A 15,680-nucleotide genomic window follows, 5' to 3' on the forward strand; every position below is an offset into this window, starting at 1 on the left:
GCCAGGCAGAGTCTACAGGAGAAAGAGAGCGATCAAGTGAAGGTATTCCCTGAACGGCCGGCTCAGAGATCAAGGGATGAACTATTAATAGAGAACATATCTTGTTGGTCTGTCAACCCAGCTACACGCAGACAAGTTGGGAGTCGTTTCACCTCAACCCATCCCGGATCCAAAATACGAGCTGGGAATCCCGTATTGTCACATGCCGAAATCGGATCGTCGACAAAAGTCTCCCGCATGGTGTATGGAGCCATCGTTACCCCAACATCAGCGGCTCGTTGGCTGAAGCTTGACGTTGAATGCTGCCTGCACAGCCACTTGTAACCCCCTTGGGAGACTGGCTCGTTGGCGTAGGCTTTCATTTCCGATAATCGAAGCGAAGCGTATGCTTCGCTTCGATTTTCTGGAAATTCAATTTTAATTGAATTCAGAAAAGAGAGGGAAGCAACGCTTTGCTTCTATTACTAGCCATGCCCACACGAATTTCTCGCGCTATGATTGGATATCGACCACGTTTTGTGGCTGAGGTGGATCCGCGTACATCCCAATCGGGCGAAAATGACATAGTGCGAATACTGCACATTGCAGGATTTTTTTCTGAACTTGGAAGACTTTTTGAAACGAAGGATTGCATTGCAAAGGTGCCAAATCTCGAGTAACCTTTGGGTGCTTCTATATCTTTTTCGGCCGCTGCAGGCGATTGAAAGTCTGTGGCTGTATGGGTCGTGGTGTGGCTGACGGGGATTGGCATGGTTTGCCGTGGTTGGGGGGGGGGGGGGGGGGGGCCAGGTGTGGGGTGGCGCGCCGCAGGCAGAGGGGGGGTCCCGGGGGGCGCAGCCCCCTGGTCATCGCGCTGAAGTACTCTTGAATCTCGAAAATAACGTTAAAACTTCGAATTTATCGTTAGAATCCGGTAGAATTAAAGAGGTAGTCGGCTTACCAGTATTTGGTGGTAGGATTGGCAAGGCCTTGGCGGCGGTCTTGGTACTGATGTTTCTCTCCTACAATACCCCTTACCTACCAACCCTCTTCAATCGCCTCCCGATGTATCTCAGCAACACTACTGTCAACGCCAGCCAGTAGGGCAACGTGGCGGTGGCGGAGGTAATGAGCGAAGCGAAGGAATACGCTTTGCTTCGTACCTCCTGGTGGCACCTCAGCCAGAACACCACCAGGCCCTAGTACCTCCTCCAATGGAGAATGGTAACACAAGGCAAGCCGGCCGATCCTCTGGTTGCATCGCTCGATGGCCGTGTTGTTAACAGACCGTGAGCGGTAACGAGCAGGCTTAGGCCAGAGGAAGGTTGGTCAGGGCGTCACCTCGAACCAGAAAAGAATAAAACATACAGCCGACTACTGGCTATAGTGAGAAACGCTGGCTACAAGTATAGCGCCGAGGTCCGTCTGAGTGGAAGCAGTATCTTTCCGTTAGCTTTACAGGAGGTGCCTTACTTGAGGTACCCAAGCTACCTGACTCTGCGACCCATAGCTCTCCTCGGTTTCATGGTCTTGTCCTGTCCAGATGCATAGCCTGTTCCTAAGTATGGTAAAGAATGTAGGTATCTCTGCTCAAAGCATCGTGTGGCTCGCAGGATATATGGGGCTTAGGCACCAAAGGCTCTGTGGCATGACATATGTGTAAGACCGCCTCGGGTGGCCTGGATGACTGGATGGGGCATATCTCTACGGTGTAGGGTTTCACCTGTGCTGCATCTGTTGCCTGGTATCTTTGACATCCTACACTGTCACGGCTGACGCCCATGGTTTGTCACCCGTTTCAAGGTTTCATTTTCCTCGGGGTAAGACTCGCTCACATGTTTGTGAAATTAGCCGTTGCGCCAGCTGTGGCCGCCTCCGCATCCATCAAAAGGGGCGTGAGCTGTGCGGCCTTTTGGTGACGGCGTGGGACGAAAAAGTCCAGTTGCTTCATCAGACGACCGTGGAGCTCTTGATCCAGAAGGGGACTCCAACACCTGCGATCCACTGGCCGCCGAAATAATACGATCTGTCGCCATCTCCAAACCCTAAATCGTGCATGATGATGTCTTGGAAACGTTGGCTATCTCTGGACACATCAAACCGGACTCTCGGATACGTCTGCGCCAAATATCTGCTGTTCAGAGACGTTCAAGAGCAGTTTTGCAGGCTACTATCCCATGGGCTTAACCGCGTTTATCCTCCCTCTGACCCAAGGTTGCACGGCATCCCCCTCTATTGGGAACCAGCCCTCACCGCTCGCCATCTGCTGACGAACCCGACCACGGATCGGAGCCTTTACTTAGGGTCCGTAGTGAGGAGATCGGCCCTTTACTGTGCCGCAACGCGTGGTCATGCAGGGGTCGTCCAAGAGCTCCTTGCTACCTATCATTGGCAGTGAAGCTTGGATACGCCGATATAGTAATGTTGCTCGCTGACGAGGATCCTGAAGCTGTCGAAGCGGTCGACTGGCTTAGCTGGACGCCGCTGCATTGGGCAGTATTATACAACAGACATGCCGGCATAACGCAGCTGCTCATCGATAAACATCCCAGAGCTGTCAATCTGACCGAACACTGCTGACCTGCCGCGCAGAAGGCGATCGTAAGAGTAGGACCTTTCCATTTGGCGGTGGCCAACCCGAGGGCACCGCTCACATTGGGTGGCGTCGCAAATCAAGAAGTGGAGGTTGTACGGCTTCTCCCGGGAACATCTGGGTTTGATGCCAACCGACCAGACCTCCAACAGAAAACGCCCCTCATGTACGCCATAAAACATATCAAACGCACGATTATCAGGCTTCTGCAGGAGCACCTCGCACCCTCGGGTCTTGAACCTTGCGTAGCCGAACCGTACGACCAGAAGAGGGCGCTTGGAACTCTTGGGACGCATACGGTTGGGACAACGGGGCCGCCGAGAACCGGGGGCCTCATTAATATACCGAACGCAACGATTTAGAAGCGAAACATGGAGTTACCCAGACCAGATCCGGGAAGCATAATTCACCATCAGAAACTGTTTCTCCTGTGCGCTTTGTTCAATACTCATTCGGCAGCAACCTGGAACTATGAAACACAATGCGCGCTTGGACGGCGATACAGGCAGCAAGCAAGCGGTGTTCCAGCTACTGTGGCCTCGCGCGCCCTTGTTCGGTTGCTCCTTTACTCGCCCCTCCAGACGGGAGGGCCGGGGACCTTGTAGGTCTGGGGAATGGAGCGGTCGTTGATAGGAACCTAGAAAAGAGTCAGCCACATGCCATCTGATGGGTATATCAGCAACGAATCCCAGCACGCACCCGGATGTTGGGATCGTTCTGGCTGCAGTAGCCCGGAATGGCCGCCTTGTACGAGGCGGGGGGCTGCTTGGTGCCCGACCCCTTGATGACGACCTGGGCGCACTCGGGATACCACTGCGGGGCGTTGGCCTGGTGCAGGGCGATGAGCTCGTGGCGGACGAGGTAGTTGCCGGGGGCGAGGTTCTGGGGGAACCGGCTCGTCCAGCCCTTGTTGCCGCCCACCAGCTTGGCGATGTCCCAGCCCGAGGGGCGCTCCGTGTCGAGGAAGACGGTCTTGCCGTCGCCGTGGAAGCCGGCCTCGTCGATCTTGAACCAGCCCTGGCCGGAGCCGTCGCACGAGCTGAAGCTGCCGGGGCACTTGTACATCCAGACGAGGATGGGGCCCTGGCTGTGCGTCCACTGCTGCCAGATGGCGGTGATCTCGTCGCCGGGGTAGGCCTCGGCGGCGAGGGTGGCCGAGCGCCCGCCGTTGCAGCGCAGCTTGGGGTCGTTGGCCGAGGTGACGGGGTTATAGTCGTTCCATTGCCACTGGATCACGTTGGGGGAGTTCATCGGGGAGAAGCCCTGGTAGCTAGAGACACCCCGGACGACATTAGCCGGGCCAAGATGCCATCCTCTCCGGGAGCCCTCACCCAGGGTAGTTCTTGCCAGCGATGACGTAGCTGGTGACGGCGCCGTGGGCGGCAGCGCCGCCGGCCAGGAGGACGACGGAGCCGACGAACGAGTTGAGCAGCATGATGGCGAAGAGACGAGGCTTTGGACTTGTTGCAACAGGAATGATGGACGTGTACGTGACGCCGATCGGGTCGTGCAGCGCCATTTATACATGTTGGTATCCCTACCCTAGCTCGTCCCGCTCCTACACCCCGCGTCGTCATGCCGGCAGAGGCACGCTAGCTTCCCCCCGGATTCCCCAGGTTTTGGCTGCCGCCGATGCCGTTCAACGGTTACGCGCCGTCCATTTGCCGGGTAATATGGAGCCGTCTGGGGCCTCATACGGCGGCGTGCCGTTTATCCGCGACCTTTAAATTGCCAGCCGCCCTAGACCCCCCCCCCCCCCCCCCCCGGGGACCGGCGGCATGCCGCACACTAGCAGAACCCGTCATAGTGCATTTTGATGAAAGGAGGGAGCCCGCGCGCGGTTCGGTTTTGCGGTCACCGTGGTTCCGCGGCCGGCGCCGGAGGGGGGGAAGAAGGGCCGACGACGAGCCGCGCATGCCTCAGAGTAGATTGCGTGCTAGGAATGACGCACTCCGCTTTGGGGAGGAGATGAAGCGGAACCGGCATCGTCTTTCAGGTTGTTTGCTCCACGGATCGCTTGCTCCGTCGCCACCCTCCGTTTTTACCTCGTTCTCCGTCGACGCTTGGAAGTTGGGAAGGTGTTTCAAGATCCATATCCTAGATCCCGAGGATGGAAGGATGGATGATTCCCCATTCACGCCTTGGGCATGGCGGGATCAAGCTGGACCGGGTTACGGAAACGCTCTTGTCTGGTTGGATGCGATAGCGGCATATGGGTGGTGTCGGATCGCAATCCGAGCCGTGTTGCCATATGGACTGGGTCATTCCGTGTTGTTGACTCCACTCGGACGCTTCGTCATTCGTTTCAAGATTCGGGAGCAGAAGCAAGAACGTGAAGGCGAGGCCAGCTCGGATTCCGTGGCCGTGAGGTCCACAGGGCCGTCTGAGCTGCGATCTGGAGAGTTGAGCGCGGTCCCCTATTCATACACAATGTCACTCGGTCGGGGGGTTATCATGAACTTCTGATTGCTGACAACATTGAAAACATGCTGATGGTGTTGGGTACCACATGCAACGAGAGCAAAAACAAAACAAGATAAAAAAAATAGAGGGATGGCTTGAGTGCTAGCACCACATTTGTCTCGATTCCGGTCTAGGTACCTATTACCTGGTACCTGAGTTTGCCATGTTTACCCCCTGAACTACACAGCAGGTAGTTAGACGTCTCACAAGCAACACTTGGCTCGCCCGGTACGGTAGGTCGCCCAGACGCCAAGTACGGATAAGCTTCACAGTACGTCCACCGTCTCTTGTCCAGTGCGCCACAACGCCACAGCAGCACCGCTGAACGCTGCGCTCCGGTGGCCTGGGTCGACCCGGCGGAGGGCCTGGGTCGGCTGAAAAGTGGGTCCGATTCGCTCCGTCCCGCTCCCGGTCCACAAGCTCAGCAACTTGAATCGCATGATGGGAGATCGGTCACGGCCGCTTCCAGCCGAGGTTCAACTTCACCCCTCGTTCTCACCACCTTGCTCTCCCACCTCCCACCTCGCACTTCTCACCACCGCCTGTGAAGGTCTCGCCTTCTTCTGTGCCGTGTCGTCTCGGCGTATTGACGGAGCTGCCTGCGAAAAAAAAAAAAAAAAAATCAAGAGAACCACCATGACCCGGGCACTTCGCGCTACGCAGCGTGTGGCGCTGGCCGCAGCCCGCTGCACCTCGACCGCGGCCCCCGTACGGTCGCTTTGCCTTCTGCAGCAACGCCCGGTCGCCGCCCGGAACGTACAGGCGTCTCCCTCAGCGAGGGCCCCTCGCAGCTTCGGAACGACCGCCGCTCGTGCGCAAACCCCCGCTGCTGCCGAGCCTGTGGTCGAAGAAGAAGAGCCCGATGTCCTCCCTTCCCCGGAGGAGCTCTCGGTGGTGGCGGACGAGGTGGTGGCGCCGCAGGACCCCAACAAGCGCTTCAAGTATCGCTTTCGAACCTCGGCGGGCGTTGTGGCGTGGGAAGGGGCGTACCTCCGCTTCCGCTACGCCAACGAGCAATGGGATGACCACTTCACCCTGTCCACCCTGTGGCTTCGCGACTCGTGCGAGTGCCGGCGCTGCGTCGACCCGCACTCGGGCCAAAAGACCTTTTCCACCACGGACCTGCCGGACGCGCCCACCATCAAGCACGCCATGATCCGCTACGACAAGGCCCTCGAGCTGACCTTTGCCAACGACAAGGCGAGCGGCGGCGGCGACCACACCGTGCGCTTCTCGGCCAAGACGCTGGCCGAGTGGCGCGCGGCGGGCAGCCGCTGGCACCGCTTCGCCTTCACCCCGCACAAGCCCGACATCATCCCCTGGGATCGCGCGTCGTACGAGGCGCTGCTGGCGGAGGGCCGGTGCCGGGTCAGCTACAACGACTGGGTCCAAGACGAGGCCGCCTTCTTCGAGGCGCTGCGCGACCTGTCGCAGACGGGCCTCATCTTCGTCACGGACGTGCCGCAGGACGAGGCGTCGGTCGAGCGCATCGCGACGCGCATCGGCCCGCTCATGCACACCTTTTACGGGTGGACCTGGGACGTGCGGTCCAAGCCGCAGGCCGAAAACGTGGCCTACACCAACGTGTTCCTGGGCCTGCACCAGGACCTCATGTACCACGACCCGATCCCGGGCCTGCAGCTCCTCCACTGCCTCGCCAACGACTGCGCCGGCGGCGAGTCGCTCTTCAGCCACGGCCTCCGGGCCGCCTACGAGCTCAAGCTCACGCAGCCCCAGGACTACGACACGCTCTGCGCGCGCAAGACGTGGTTCGGCTACCGGCGCAACGGCCACCACCACTTTGCGCGGCACAGCACCATCGTGAGCGGCCAGTCGCGGCAGCCGACCGAGGTGTGCTGGGCGCCGCCGTTCCAGACCACGTTCCCGCTCGCGACCAACCCGCGCCAGGTCGACAACGTGCGCCAGTGGCGCAGCGCGGCCAAGAAGTTCCAGCAGATCGCCGAGTCGGAGCGCAACACGTTCGAGGTCAAGCTCAAGCCCGGCGAGTGCGTCATCTTTGACAACCGGCGCGTCCTGCACGGCCGGCGCGAGTTCGACGCGGGCAACACGGGGTCGCGCTGGCTCAAGGGCGCCTACGTGGCCAAGGCCGTGTACCACGCCGCGCAGACGCGGCTCGCCGAGTACACAAGGGCGTTGGGCATGGCGCTGCCGCCCATGAAGGGGTCGGGCGAGAGGGCGCAAAAGTACGTGGAGGAGGCGTTGGCGGCGAGGCAGGCCAAGCAATGACACGAATAATAAGAAAAAAAAACGGCGGTGGCGTTTCTATGCGCCATCCTTCCGGAGGAGAGCCTGCAAGGGCATTTGTTGTACATAGGTTCAGCCGAGGGTGGCGTGGCGGGCTTGTCAGGTCATAGCGTTGATGCCACCCCTCCCAAGAGACATTCATGATCACGTCACCCATATGCCGTAGCATACAAGCCATACACGATACAACACACGCATGTCCGGGGGAAGCCAAGTCAATTGCTACCGCGCACCAACGGCGAACAAGAACACCGGACCGGAAACGGCCGGCAACAACCGCTCTGTACTTTCCACCCCGGAAAATTCCACGAGGCCAAACCTCACATTGTTTGCTGCATGGCGCTCGCTCTCCTTTTCTTTTCCTCTCTTTTTTTTCTTGAAGAAATTTAAGCCGCGATGGTGACCTCGACCTCGACGCCGGCCTCGATGTTGATGATGATCTGCTTGACGATCTCGGTCGGGGCGGTCAGGTCGATGAGGCGCTTGTGGACGCGCATCTCGAAGGTGTCCCAGGTCTTGGAACCCTCACCGCAAGGGGTCTTGCGGGTGGTGATCTTGAGACGCTTGGTGGGCAGGCGGACGGGGCCCTTGACGCGGAGGTCCTTGTTCTTGGCGCGCTCAATGAGCTCGGTGCAGACCTTCTCGAGGGCGGCGACCTTGCGGGAGGTGAGGGTGATGCCTGGAGGAGGATGTTAGTTGGGTGAAATGAGTCGCCAGAAGGGGAGGGAGAGACGAACGGATCTTGTGGACCTTGGGGGCCTCGCCAAAGTCCTTCTCGGCCTTCTGGTACGACATCTTGGCTGGTGGGTAGGAGGAAAGAGGTGGTGGTGATGTTGGGTTGGAGGAGCGAGGTGCCTTCACGACTCGAACGCGGTGATTAGCTGCGGAAGGCGGGTTAGCCAGGGCTTGCAAGAGGGCTTTGTCGCCGGCGACAACATGGCTGCGGCAACGGCAAGGCAACCCGAAGGAACCTGGGGCGTCATCATGATAACATACCTGTTCGGCAAAGTGATGAAGGCGAGCAGCGAGCGATTGTTGACAACGGAGGGTCTCGAGGTGGAATGAACCTCTTTTTTTTTCCCCAATTTTTGAAAATGTCTGGGGTGGAGTGGAGTGGTGGGGAGAAGTCTTGGCGAGGGTTACGGTTGCTCTTGCGCCCCGTTTCCTTTCCCTTGTGGCGTAGCGGCGATCGAGGTGTGGCTTGACCGGAGGCAAAGAGGACCCACCATGCCGGATAGGTGGACCCCTGCACTCCCGCCCGGTCAATGACACATGCGGCAACCAGATCCAACGTCAGACTTCCGGTGGACAACGTCCAAGAAGCGAAGATGAGACAACCTCCAGCCCCAGCCCCAATCCCCATATCAGGAGCATAAAATGCCCAACAACCTCGTACCTCACCGTGTTTGAGCTCCCGTTGACATCCATCTTTCTGCCGCACATTGGTGCGCTAGCCTTGGCAAACCTCCAGCCCGGTCCGCTCTGGCGAGACTCGTAGATTTCTTGGCAGAGTTATCCAGCCAGCGAAACGGCGCTCAGAGAGACCCGACAGAAACAAGATGACCACCCTTCCTTCATTTGCTCTTTTCCCCATCGCCGCCTGGAGGGACCAGGTACCCCCCGACGAGTGGGTGGCCTGCCTGAACGCCTGGCTTGCCCTCATCGCCAGCCATCTCTCGCTGCCCGAATCCGACTTCGCCGCTCTCTCGGCTCGTGATGAGAGCCTCCAGGCGTTCCTCGTCTCCTTCACCAGAGAGGTAGCCTCCGGGGGTGCCAACATCCTGGGGCCTTCGCCGTCGGCGCGGAGGCTCTTGAGGGACTGCTACGCCCTCATCACCAAGCTCCTCCGGTCCTCGTCGCCCCCTCCCGACCTGGCACGCTGGGAGTTCCTCGCCGATGCCGGCCGGGTCTACGGGAAGAAGAAGGCCGGAGCCCTGGTTTCTGCGCTGTCTGCGGCCTCCAAGCAGTCGCTTGACGCCTCGCTATCCGCGCTGAAGAAGTTCCTCGTCAAGAACCTCGATGCTGGGCTCAGCGGGGGCGATCTCAAGGGCGTCGAGGGGCGCTTGGAGCGGGTCAACGACCTCATCAGCGTCTCGCCGCCCGTCGCCGAGTTCTTCCTCGCCGGCAGCGACTTTGTCGATGGCCTCATCGGCTGCTACAAGATCACGAATCCGCCCCTGCGTCGGGTCCTGATCGCCACGACCTACCTTTGCCTTGTGGGCCTCGCCGAGGACCAAAAGATGTCGGCCCTCACGGACCATCTCTACTCGCTGCAAGCCGCCGCCGACGCCCACCGATCCGGCCCCCTCAACGTCAATGACTCCCTCGTCGCCGAGCTGGTCACTTCCACGCCGCTCCTCCGCCGCCTCCAGCGCCAGCTCTCCGAGTCCCCCAACCCCTCGACGCGCACCCAATCCGTCCTCGCCTCGCTCGAGTCCTTCAGAAAGCCTGGCGGCAGCACCCTCCCCAAGCCCAAGCGCCTCGTGAAGCGCAAGCTCGACAAGGGCAAGGGCCTCGCCGCCTTCGACGCCGGGCAGGAGCAGCACGAGGTGCAGGTCCACCGGATGAGCCAGATCTCGCAGGTCCAGGACCTCTTCCCGGACCTCGGCGCGGGCTTCGTCGCCCGGCTGCTCGACGAGTACGACGGCAGCGCCGAGGTCGTCATCGCGCACCTGCTCGACGATTCGCTGCCTCCGCACCTGAAATCCGCCAACCGATCGGAACCGCTCACCCAGCCCTCCTCGTCGTCGTCCTCGCAACCCCAGGCAGCGGAGGGGGGGAGGAGGAGGAAGTCCTCCCTCGTCCCGCGGCCCACCCCGCCCCTCAGCGCGTCTCCGGGCGTCGGCTCGGACGCGGACGACGACGACGAGCTGGCCATGCTCACCTCGTCGCGGCTGCACATCGGCAAGCGCCCCGGCGACGCCGACGCCCTGCTGCGCAACCGCGCCGCCGCGCCCAGCAAGGCCGCCATCCTCTCGGCCCTCGCCGCGTTCGACTCGGACGACGACGAGCGCGACGACACGTACGACGCCGCCGATGTTGGCGGGGCCGTCGACGTGGCCCTCACCGAGGCCGACAAGCTGGCCCGGACCGAGGGTCCCGGCGCTGCTGCTGCTGCTGCTTCCGGGACGGCGATGCCGGACGAGGCGGAGGCGGCGCTGGTCAGGGCGTACCTCGCTCGTCCCGAGACGTTCGCACGCGACGCCGCGGTACGGCAGAGCGCGGAGCGGGCCAGGCTGCGCGGCGAGACGGGCCTGACGGACGAGGCGGTCGAGGGGTGGGCCGTGATGCTTCAGCGCGACGAGAAGCGCAAGAGGAAGCTCCTGGCGCGGCACGGCGAGTTCACGGGCGAGCAGGTGGAGATTGAGCGGACGTCGTGGAGGGCTGGTGCCGACGAGGACGGCCTAGACGAGGATGATGACAACGGAGGCGAAGGGGCCAGCGATGCTTCGAGGGGTGGCGGTAGCTTTGGCAGGGGAAGGGGTGGTCGCGGCGGTGGAGGCGGTGGTCCAGGACGCGGCAGGGGTCGCGGTAGAGGAGGAAGCGCGCCGCCGCCGGCCGATTCGGACCTGGCCAGGCGTAGGAAGGAGGCCAACAAGGCCAGCAGGGCGAACCACAACAGGCGGGAAGGGAGAGCCAGGAAGCTGGCGAGGGCTGGGTTTGCTGGATAAGAAGACGTGCGAGGGTCAACCGGGCTTTTGTTTGGGCCTTGCTCTCGCAAACCGAGAGGCATCCTCTCGAAAAAAAAAAAAAAAAAAAAATGTTCGTTCAGCAGCCAAACGGGCTGTCGGAAGCATGAGCGCTGCGCCTTGATATACAAAAGAACCTACACCGTCCGGTAGTGCTGTCTGTCCCTGTCCCATTACCATGACGACCCCCTCTCCGTTGTGATTTCGTACTTTTGATGCCCAAACATGCGTTGCGCCTCAAAAATCCCACATGCAAAACTCCCTCTTGGGCGGCACCTCGGGCATCGCCCCGCCGGCAAACTTGCCCGTTTCTACAAACGCCTTCCACTGCTCCATGACGCCCGGGTCCTGATACTTGTCGGGCTCGGCCTCGGTCTGCGTCGTGTACGCCGGCGGGCCGTTGGGCATCCAGATGCGCTGCGCGGTGCCGTCAAAGTTGCGCACCACCGGCACGGGCTTGCCGACGCCGTCGCGCGGCTCCTGGTACTGCACCGGCTTCCCCTTGAACATGCGAAGCGTCTTGTCCGGGTTGAAAGCGGCGTAGGACGTGACGTCGGGGTGCTGGCGCGTTGCGTTGGGGCCGTAGGGGCCGTTGGCGGTGCCTCCGGGCTGCGTGCCCGCAGCGGCCGGGGCAGGCGTGGCTGGCTGGCCAAACGGCGAGCTTGTCGATGCTTGTGCGAATGGCGAGCTGGCGGCCGCCGGCTGGCCAAAGGGGTTTGCCGGGCCAGCCGCAGGGGCTGCTGGCCCGCCGAACGGATTCGATGGTTGTTGCAGCGGTTGCTGTTGCGGTGTTTGTTGTTGTTGTTGCTGCTGCTGCTGCTGCTGCTGCTGCTGGAGCTGACCAAAGGGATTTGTTTGAGCTGCTGGCGTCGCTCCGAAGGGGCTTGCCGCGGCCGGCTGGCCAAACGGGCTGGCCGTCTGAGCAGGTTGCGGCTGGCCAAAGGGAGAGGCGGCCGCGGGTTGCTGAGGCGTCCCGAAAGGATTGGCCGCGGGGGCCGCCTGCGGCTGTGGGGTCCCGAACGGCCCGCTCGAGGCCGGCGATCCAAACGGGTTAGGTTTGGCACCGAGGGTCGACGGTTGGCCGAAGCCTGACTGCCCAAAGGCCGGCTGCGCTGGGGGCGTCCCGAACGGATTCGGCTTCGCGCCCAGGACGCTCGTCTGGCCAAATGCGCTTGTCGGCTGCGCCGGTCTGCCAAACGGCGACGAGCTTCCGAGGGCGGATGGCTGTCCGAACGCCGACGCCGCCGCTTGCCCGAACCCTGTCCCCGAGGGCTGGCCAAATGGCGAGGCTGCCGGCTTGGCTGGTTGGCCGAAAGGGGATGCCGCGGCGGGGGAGCCGAAAGGGTTGGGTTTCTGGCCGAGGGCCGACGATTGACCGAAACCGCCTGCCGCCGGTTGCTGCGCCGGAGAGCCGAACGGATTTTGCGGGGGGGTCGGCTTTGCCCCGAACGGGCTTGGGCTGCCTGGTAGCTGCGCGCCGCTCGTCCCTTTGCAAACGTCGATGCGGTTCGGGTGTTTCTTCTCTCCCTCAAGGATGTACTGGATGGCGGCTGGGAGGTTGTTGAGGGTGTGTTGGATCTGCTGCTGAGCGCTCTGGTACAGATTCTGGATGTCGGCAAGCTACAACAAAGAAGTCAGCGACGCCATCGCGCAGCGTTCCCGGCCTTGCGGGGCAACGTACCGCTCCCTGCGGATTCCCTGCCATGGCGCCCAACATGAAATGCAGTCGGATCTCCTCGGGGCTCTGCTCCCTCGGATAGCCGCCCCAGAGCTGTTCGGGCGCATCTCGTCCGGGGCCGTAGCACGACAGGATCCATTGTGGCAGTTCGTATCGGAGGTCGCGTTCGATGCTGTCGGCGGTCAAGCCGGGGTACGGGGTATCGGCTGGAGATGGCAGTTAGCGGCGGTCGTGCGTCGGATCGAGGCGGGCGTCATACATGAGCCGGCATTGCGGTTGCCCGGCTGGCCCTGCTGCCCAGAGAGGGCGCCGAAGCGGTTGTAGTTTTGTTGGCCGGACTTTGGGGGATGCTCGAACTTGCAGCTGTCTGGGAAGGTCAGCGCGACGTCGCGTGAGGCAGCCGGGCGCGGCGGAGGCAATCGGGGGTCGGTAGGGTATGCATCGCCGGAGGTTGTCCGCAACGAGGGAGGGAAACGAAGGTGTTGATGAAGCGGTGAGGGGGTTGGGGGTTGGGGGGGTTGGTCAGGCGAAGCGAGGAAGAAAAGCGACCTTCGTACTTCCGTAGCGGCAGTAGCCCTGCTGGTAGAACTTGCAGACAACCATGTCGGCAAGAAAGAAAAAAAAGCAAGATATGCGAGCTCTGAGTCCACCGGAGACCGGAGGTGGGTTTTGCGACCAGGCCGGAATGTCGGACGGACCAATGTTTTGTTGTTGGCAGAGCGAGAGGTGGAAAGGTTTGGGCGGTTTTGGGAGGATTTGGAGCTGCTTGCAGCCATGGGACCTGCAGCCTTTCAGCCTCGCAGCGGCCCCACACTTCAACCTCCCGCCGGTCTGGGCGGCTGGCTACGGTTGGCTGCCCTGCCGACCCGCTCTTTGTACGTCCCTGGGCCGGGCCCTGGGTTCCAGGTTTGGGGTTCCCCAGCCGCCTGGACAATCAAATAGCCAACTGTACCTATTGTAGTACCTAGGTACCAGTTAGTGTATGAAGTAACGACCTATCATACGCAATGCTCCGTACCTATTATACTATACTGTGGTACCTAGGTCACACCTGAACTCCGAAACCTACCTGAACCAGCAACTCAATTCCGCTAACGTAGCGGATCCCTGAATGAATGAATGGAGCAATTACAATACGGATAACACAATGGGAAACAAGCATTGTCATTCTCCTTTTACAGCGCCTCATTGATCTTGTCGGCCGAGTCGCTAACCGGGACTCTTTTGTATAGTTCTATTTCTATTGTATTTCTTGTTTTTTATTTGTTTATTTTGGCTTGGCCTACCTAGGTATCTGCCCAACTTTCATCTCCTCATTTTTCCAAGGCATGACGGCGCGTCCTCTCCGGATGCTCGTATAAGACAAGTCATCCATCCAAGGGTGCTCGCAATCAGGATACCATGCCCGTGTCCTATCAACGGGCCAGCTTGACATAGGTAGCTTCACCTTCACAAACAGTCTTTCAAGAAGAACAGCGGGCGGCGAATGGTCTGTTCCCCAGCCATTTCCAGCTGTCGAAATATCCGGGCCCAGCCCGTTGTTGTCCATTCATGCTACTCGTCCAACATCAGGGGCGCGTCTGTCCTTGCCCATCCACATCTCCAAACAGAGCCAAGAAGAACCCTGCTACCACCCTCGTCCGGGTCGTCCTTGTCTACTCCTCGCTCGCGCTCCCCGAGTCCTCCTCGCTGCTCTCCCGCTTCCGCGTCGCCTTGCCCTTACGCGCCTTGCCCTTGGCGCCCTTCCCGCGCAGGCCGGCCGGCACCTCCTTGCGCACCTCGCCCGCCTCAAACAGCACGCCAACGTCGGGCCTCCTCGCCACCGCCTTGGTCCACACGCTCCTGGGCACGTCGTCGGACGTGACGACGGCGCCGCCCTCGCTGCGCCGCCACGCCACCTCCGGGGCCTCGCGCAGCGCCGTCCGCAGGTGGATCCACACGCTCACCTCGGCCGCCTCGCCCGGGGCGGCCGACGCCCGGACCGTCTCGTGGCCCTCGCCGTCCACCGCCACGGGGACGAAAGCTCGGTACTCGCTGCCTCCGGGGGCCCGGGTGATGGCGCCCTGGGCGAGGAGGAGAGGGTAGCGCTGGTACGACGTCTCAAAGACGACAAACTCGGGCAGGTCGGGGGTCTCGGCGGTGAGCCTGTCGCCCACGGGCACGACGGGCGCGGCGGCGGGCTCCTTGTTCGTGATGCGCGAAATCTGCCAGCCCGAGGCGTCCTCGGCGCTGCCGTCGGCGGATGCGCCAGCCGTCCGGCGCAGGTCGAACCGAGCCTTGGTGGCGTTGGCCAGGATGCGCTGAATGTCTTGCAGCGTGACGTCGAGCGCGGAGATGCGCGAGTGCTTGAGCTGTCGGCTTGGTAAGCATCCGAGACACGCAAATCGGGCAGTCTTCTTGGTTTTCTTTTCTTTTTTCTTTGCTTTCCTCAGCAGGTCATCCACATACCACATCAGCGACATTCACCCACCCATCGGGGTCCGCCACGAGGTACTCTCCCGCCTCCTCCTCCTCATCTTCCACCTCCTCGACCTCCTCCTTCGGAATGGCGCGCTTCACCACAAACATGAGCGCCTTGGCGATGGTCGTGTCCCGCTCCTCCACGATGCTGTACCGGCGCTGGCGTGCGTTCTTCCCACCCTTGAAGCTCATGGCCCGGCTCCGGCCGTGGCGCGGCGAGTGCTGAGCCACGGCGCTCGGAGGAAGAACCCCGCCGAGCTCGCTGTGGATGATGGGGAGCGGGACAGCGACGGCGGAGGCCATGGCGGGCGGTGGCGGAGGGACGAACGGCTGGGGGTTCTGGCTGGTGCGAAGAGCGATCACGGAGAGCAGCAAGAAAGATGCTGTGCTAGGAGGCTAGCTTGTCGATGTTGGGAAGATGGCTCAGTCCCGCCCGACCTTGGGGGCCCCTCGCCTTCTTATCCACCCTCCATGCCGCCTCCGATCCCTCCGTTCGAAGCCCAACCCGCCAAAATCGGGGCGAACAACCGAGACCATGCCGGGGTGAAGGAGT

The 15,680-nt window shown here is 61.4% G+C and overlaps 6 protein-coding genes across 6 annotated transcripts; 2 read left to right on the forward strand and 4 right to left on the reverse strand.

Annotated features, from left to right (window-relative positions):
- Positions 1-3,137: 3,137 nt before the first annotated feature.
- On the reverse strand, positions 3,138-4,091 carry VTJ83DRAFT_81 (uncharacterized protein; the record flags this gene model as incomplete). Its single annotated transcript, XM_071014494.1, has 3 exons — positions 3,138-3,209; positions 3,272-3,842; positions 3,904-4,091. 3 exons carry the CDS (start codon positions 4,089-4,091, stop codon positions 3,138-3,140), a joined length of 831 nt encoding a protein of 276 aa, XP_070869434.1.
- A 1,580-nt stretch (positions 4,092-5,671) lies between these two features.
- Positions 5,672-7,282, forward strand: VTJ83DRAFT_82 (uncharacterized protein; the record flags this gene model as incomplete). The annotated part of the gene is made up of 1 exon (XM_071014505.1): positions 5,672-7,282. The coding sequence occupies one exon, from the start codon at positions 5,672-5,674 to the stop codon at positions 7,280-7,282; it is 1,611 nt and encodes a 536-aa protein (XP_070869435.1).
- Positions 7,283-7,686: 404 nt separating this feature from the next.
- VTJ83DRAFT_83 (40S ribosomal protein uS10) lies at positions 7,687-8,095 on the reverse strand (the record flags this gene model as incomplete). The annotated part of the gene is made up of 2 exons (XM_071014516.1): positions 7,687-7,979; positions 8,038-8,095. The coding sequence occupies 2 exons, from the start codon at positions 8,093-8,095 to the stop codon at positions 7,687-7,689; spliced, it is 351 nt and encodes a 116-aa protein (XP_070869436.1).
- A 764-nt stretch (positions 8,096-8,859) lies between these two features.
- VTJ83DRAFT_84 (uncharacterized protein) lies at positions 8,860-10,971 on the forward strand (the record flags this gene model as incomplete). The annotated part of the gene is made up of 1 exon (XM_071014527.1): positions 8,860-10,971. One exon carries the CDS (start codon positions 8,860-8,862, stop codon positions 10,969-10,971), a length of 2,112 nt encoding a protein of 703 aa, XP_070869437.1.
- A 255-nt stretch (positions 10,972-11,226) lies between these two features.
- On the reverse strand, positions 11,227-13,270 carry VTJ83DRAFT_85 (uncharacterized protein; the record flags this gene model as incomplete). Its single annotated transcript, XM_071014538.1, has 4 exons — positions 11,227-12,609; positions 12,671-12,873; positions 12,927-13,034; positions 13,225-13,270. 4 exons carry the CDS (start codon positions 13,268-13,270, stop codon positions 11,227-11,229), a joined length of 1,740 nt encoding a protein of 579 aa, XP_070869438.1.
- A 1,052-nt stretch (positions 13,271-14,322) lies between these two features.
- VTJ83DRAFT_86 (uncharacterized protein) lies at positions 14,323-15,430 on the reverse strand (the record flags this gene model as incomplete). The annotated part of the gene is made up of 2 exons (XM_071014549.1): positions 14,323-15,018; positions 15,116-15,430. 2 exons carry the CDS (start codon positions 15,428-15,430, stop codon positions 14,323-14,325), a joined length of 1,011 nt encoding a protein of 336 aa, XP_070869439.1.
- Positions 15,431-15,680: the final 250 nt, after the last annotated feature.

This window comes from Remersonia thermophila, chromosome 1 (genome assembly GCF_042764415.1).
Source record: "Remersonia thermophila strain ATCC 22073 chromosome 1, whole genome shotgun sequence".
In the NCBI taxonomy this organism is placed as follows: domain Eukaryota; kingdom Fungi; phylum Ascomycota; class Sordariomycetes; order Sordariales; family Chaetomiaceae; genus Remersonia; species Remersonia thermophila.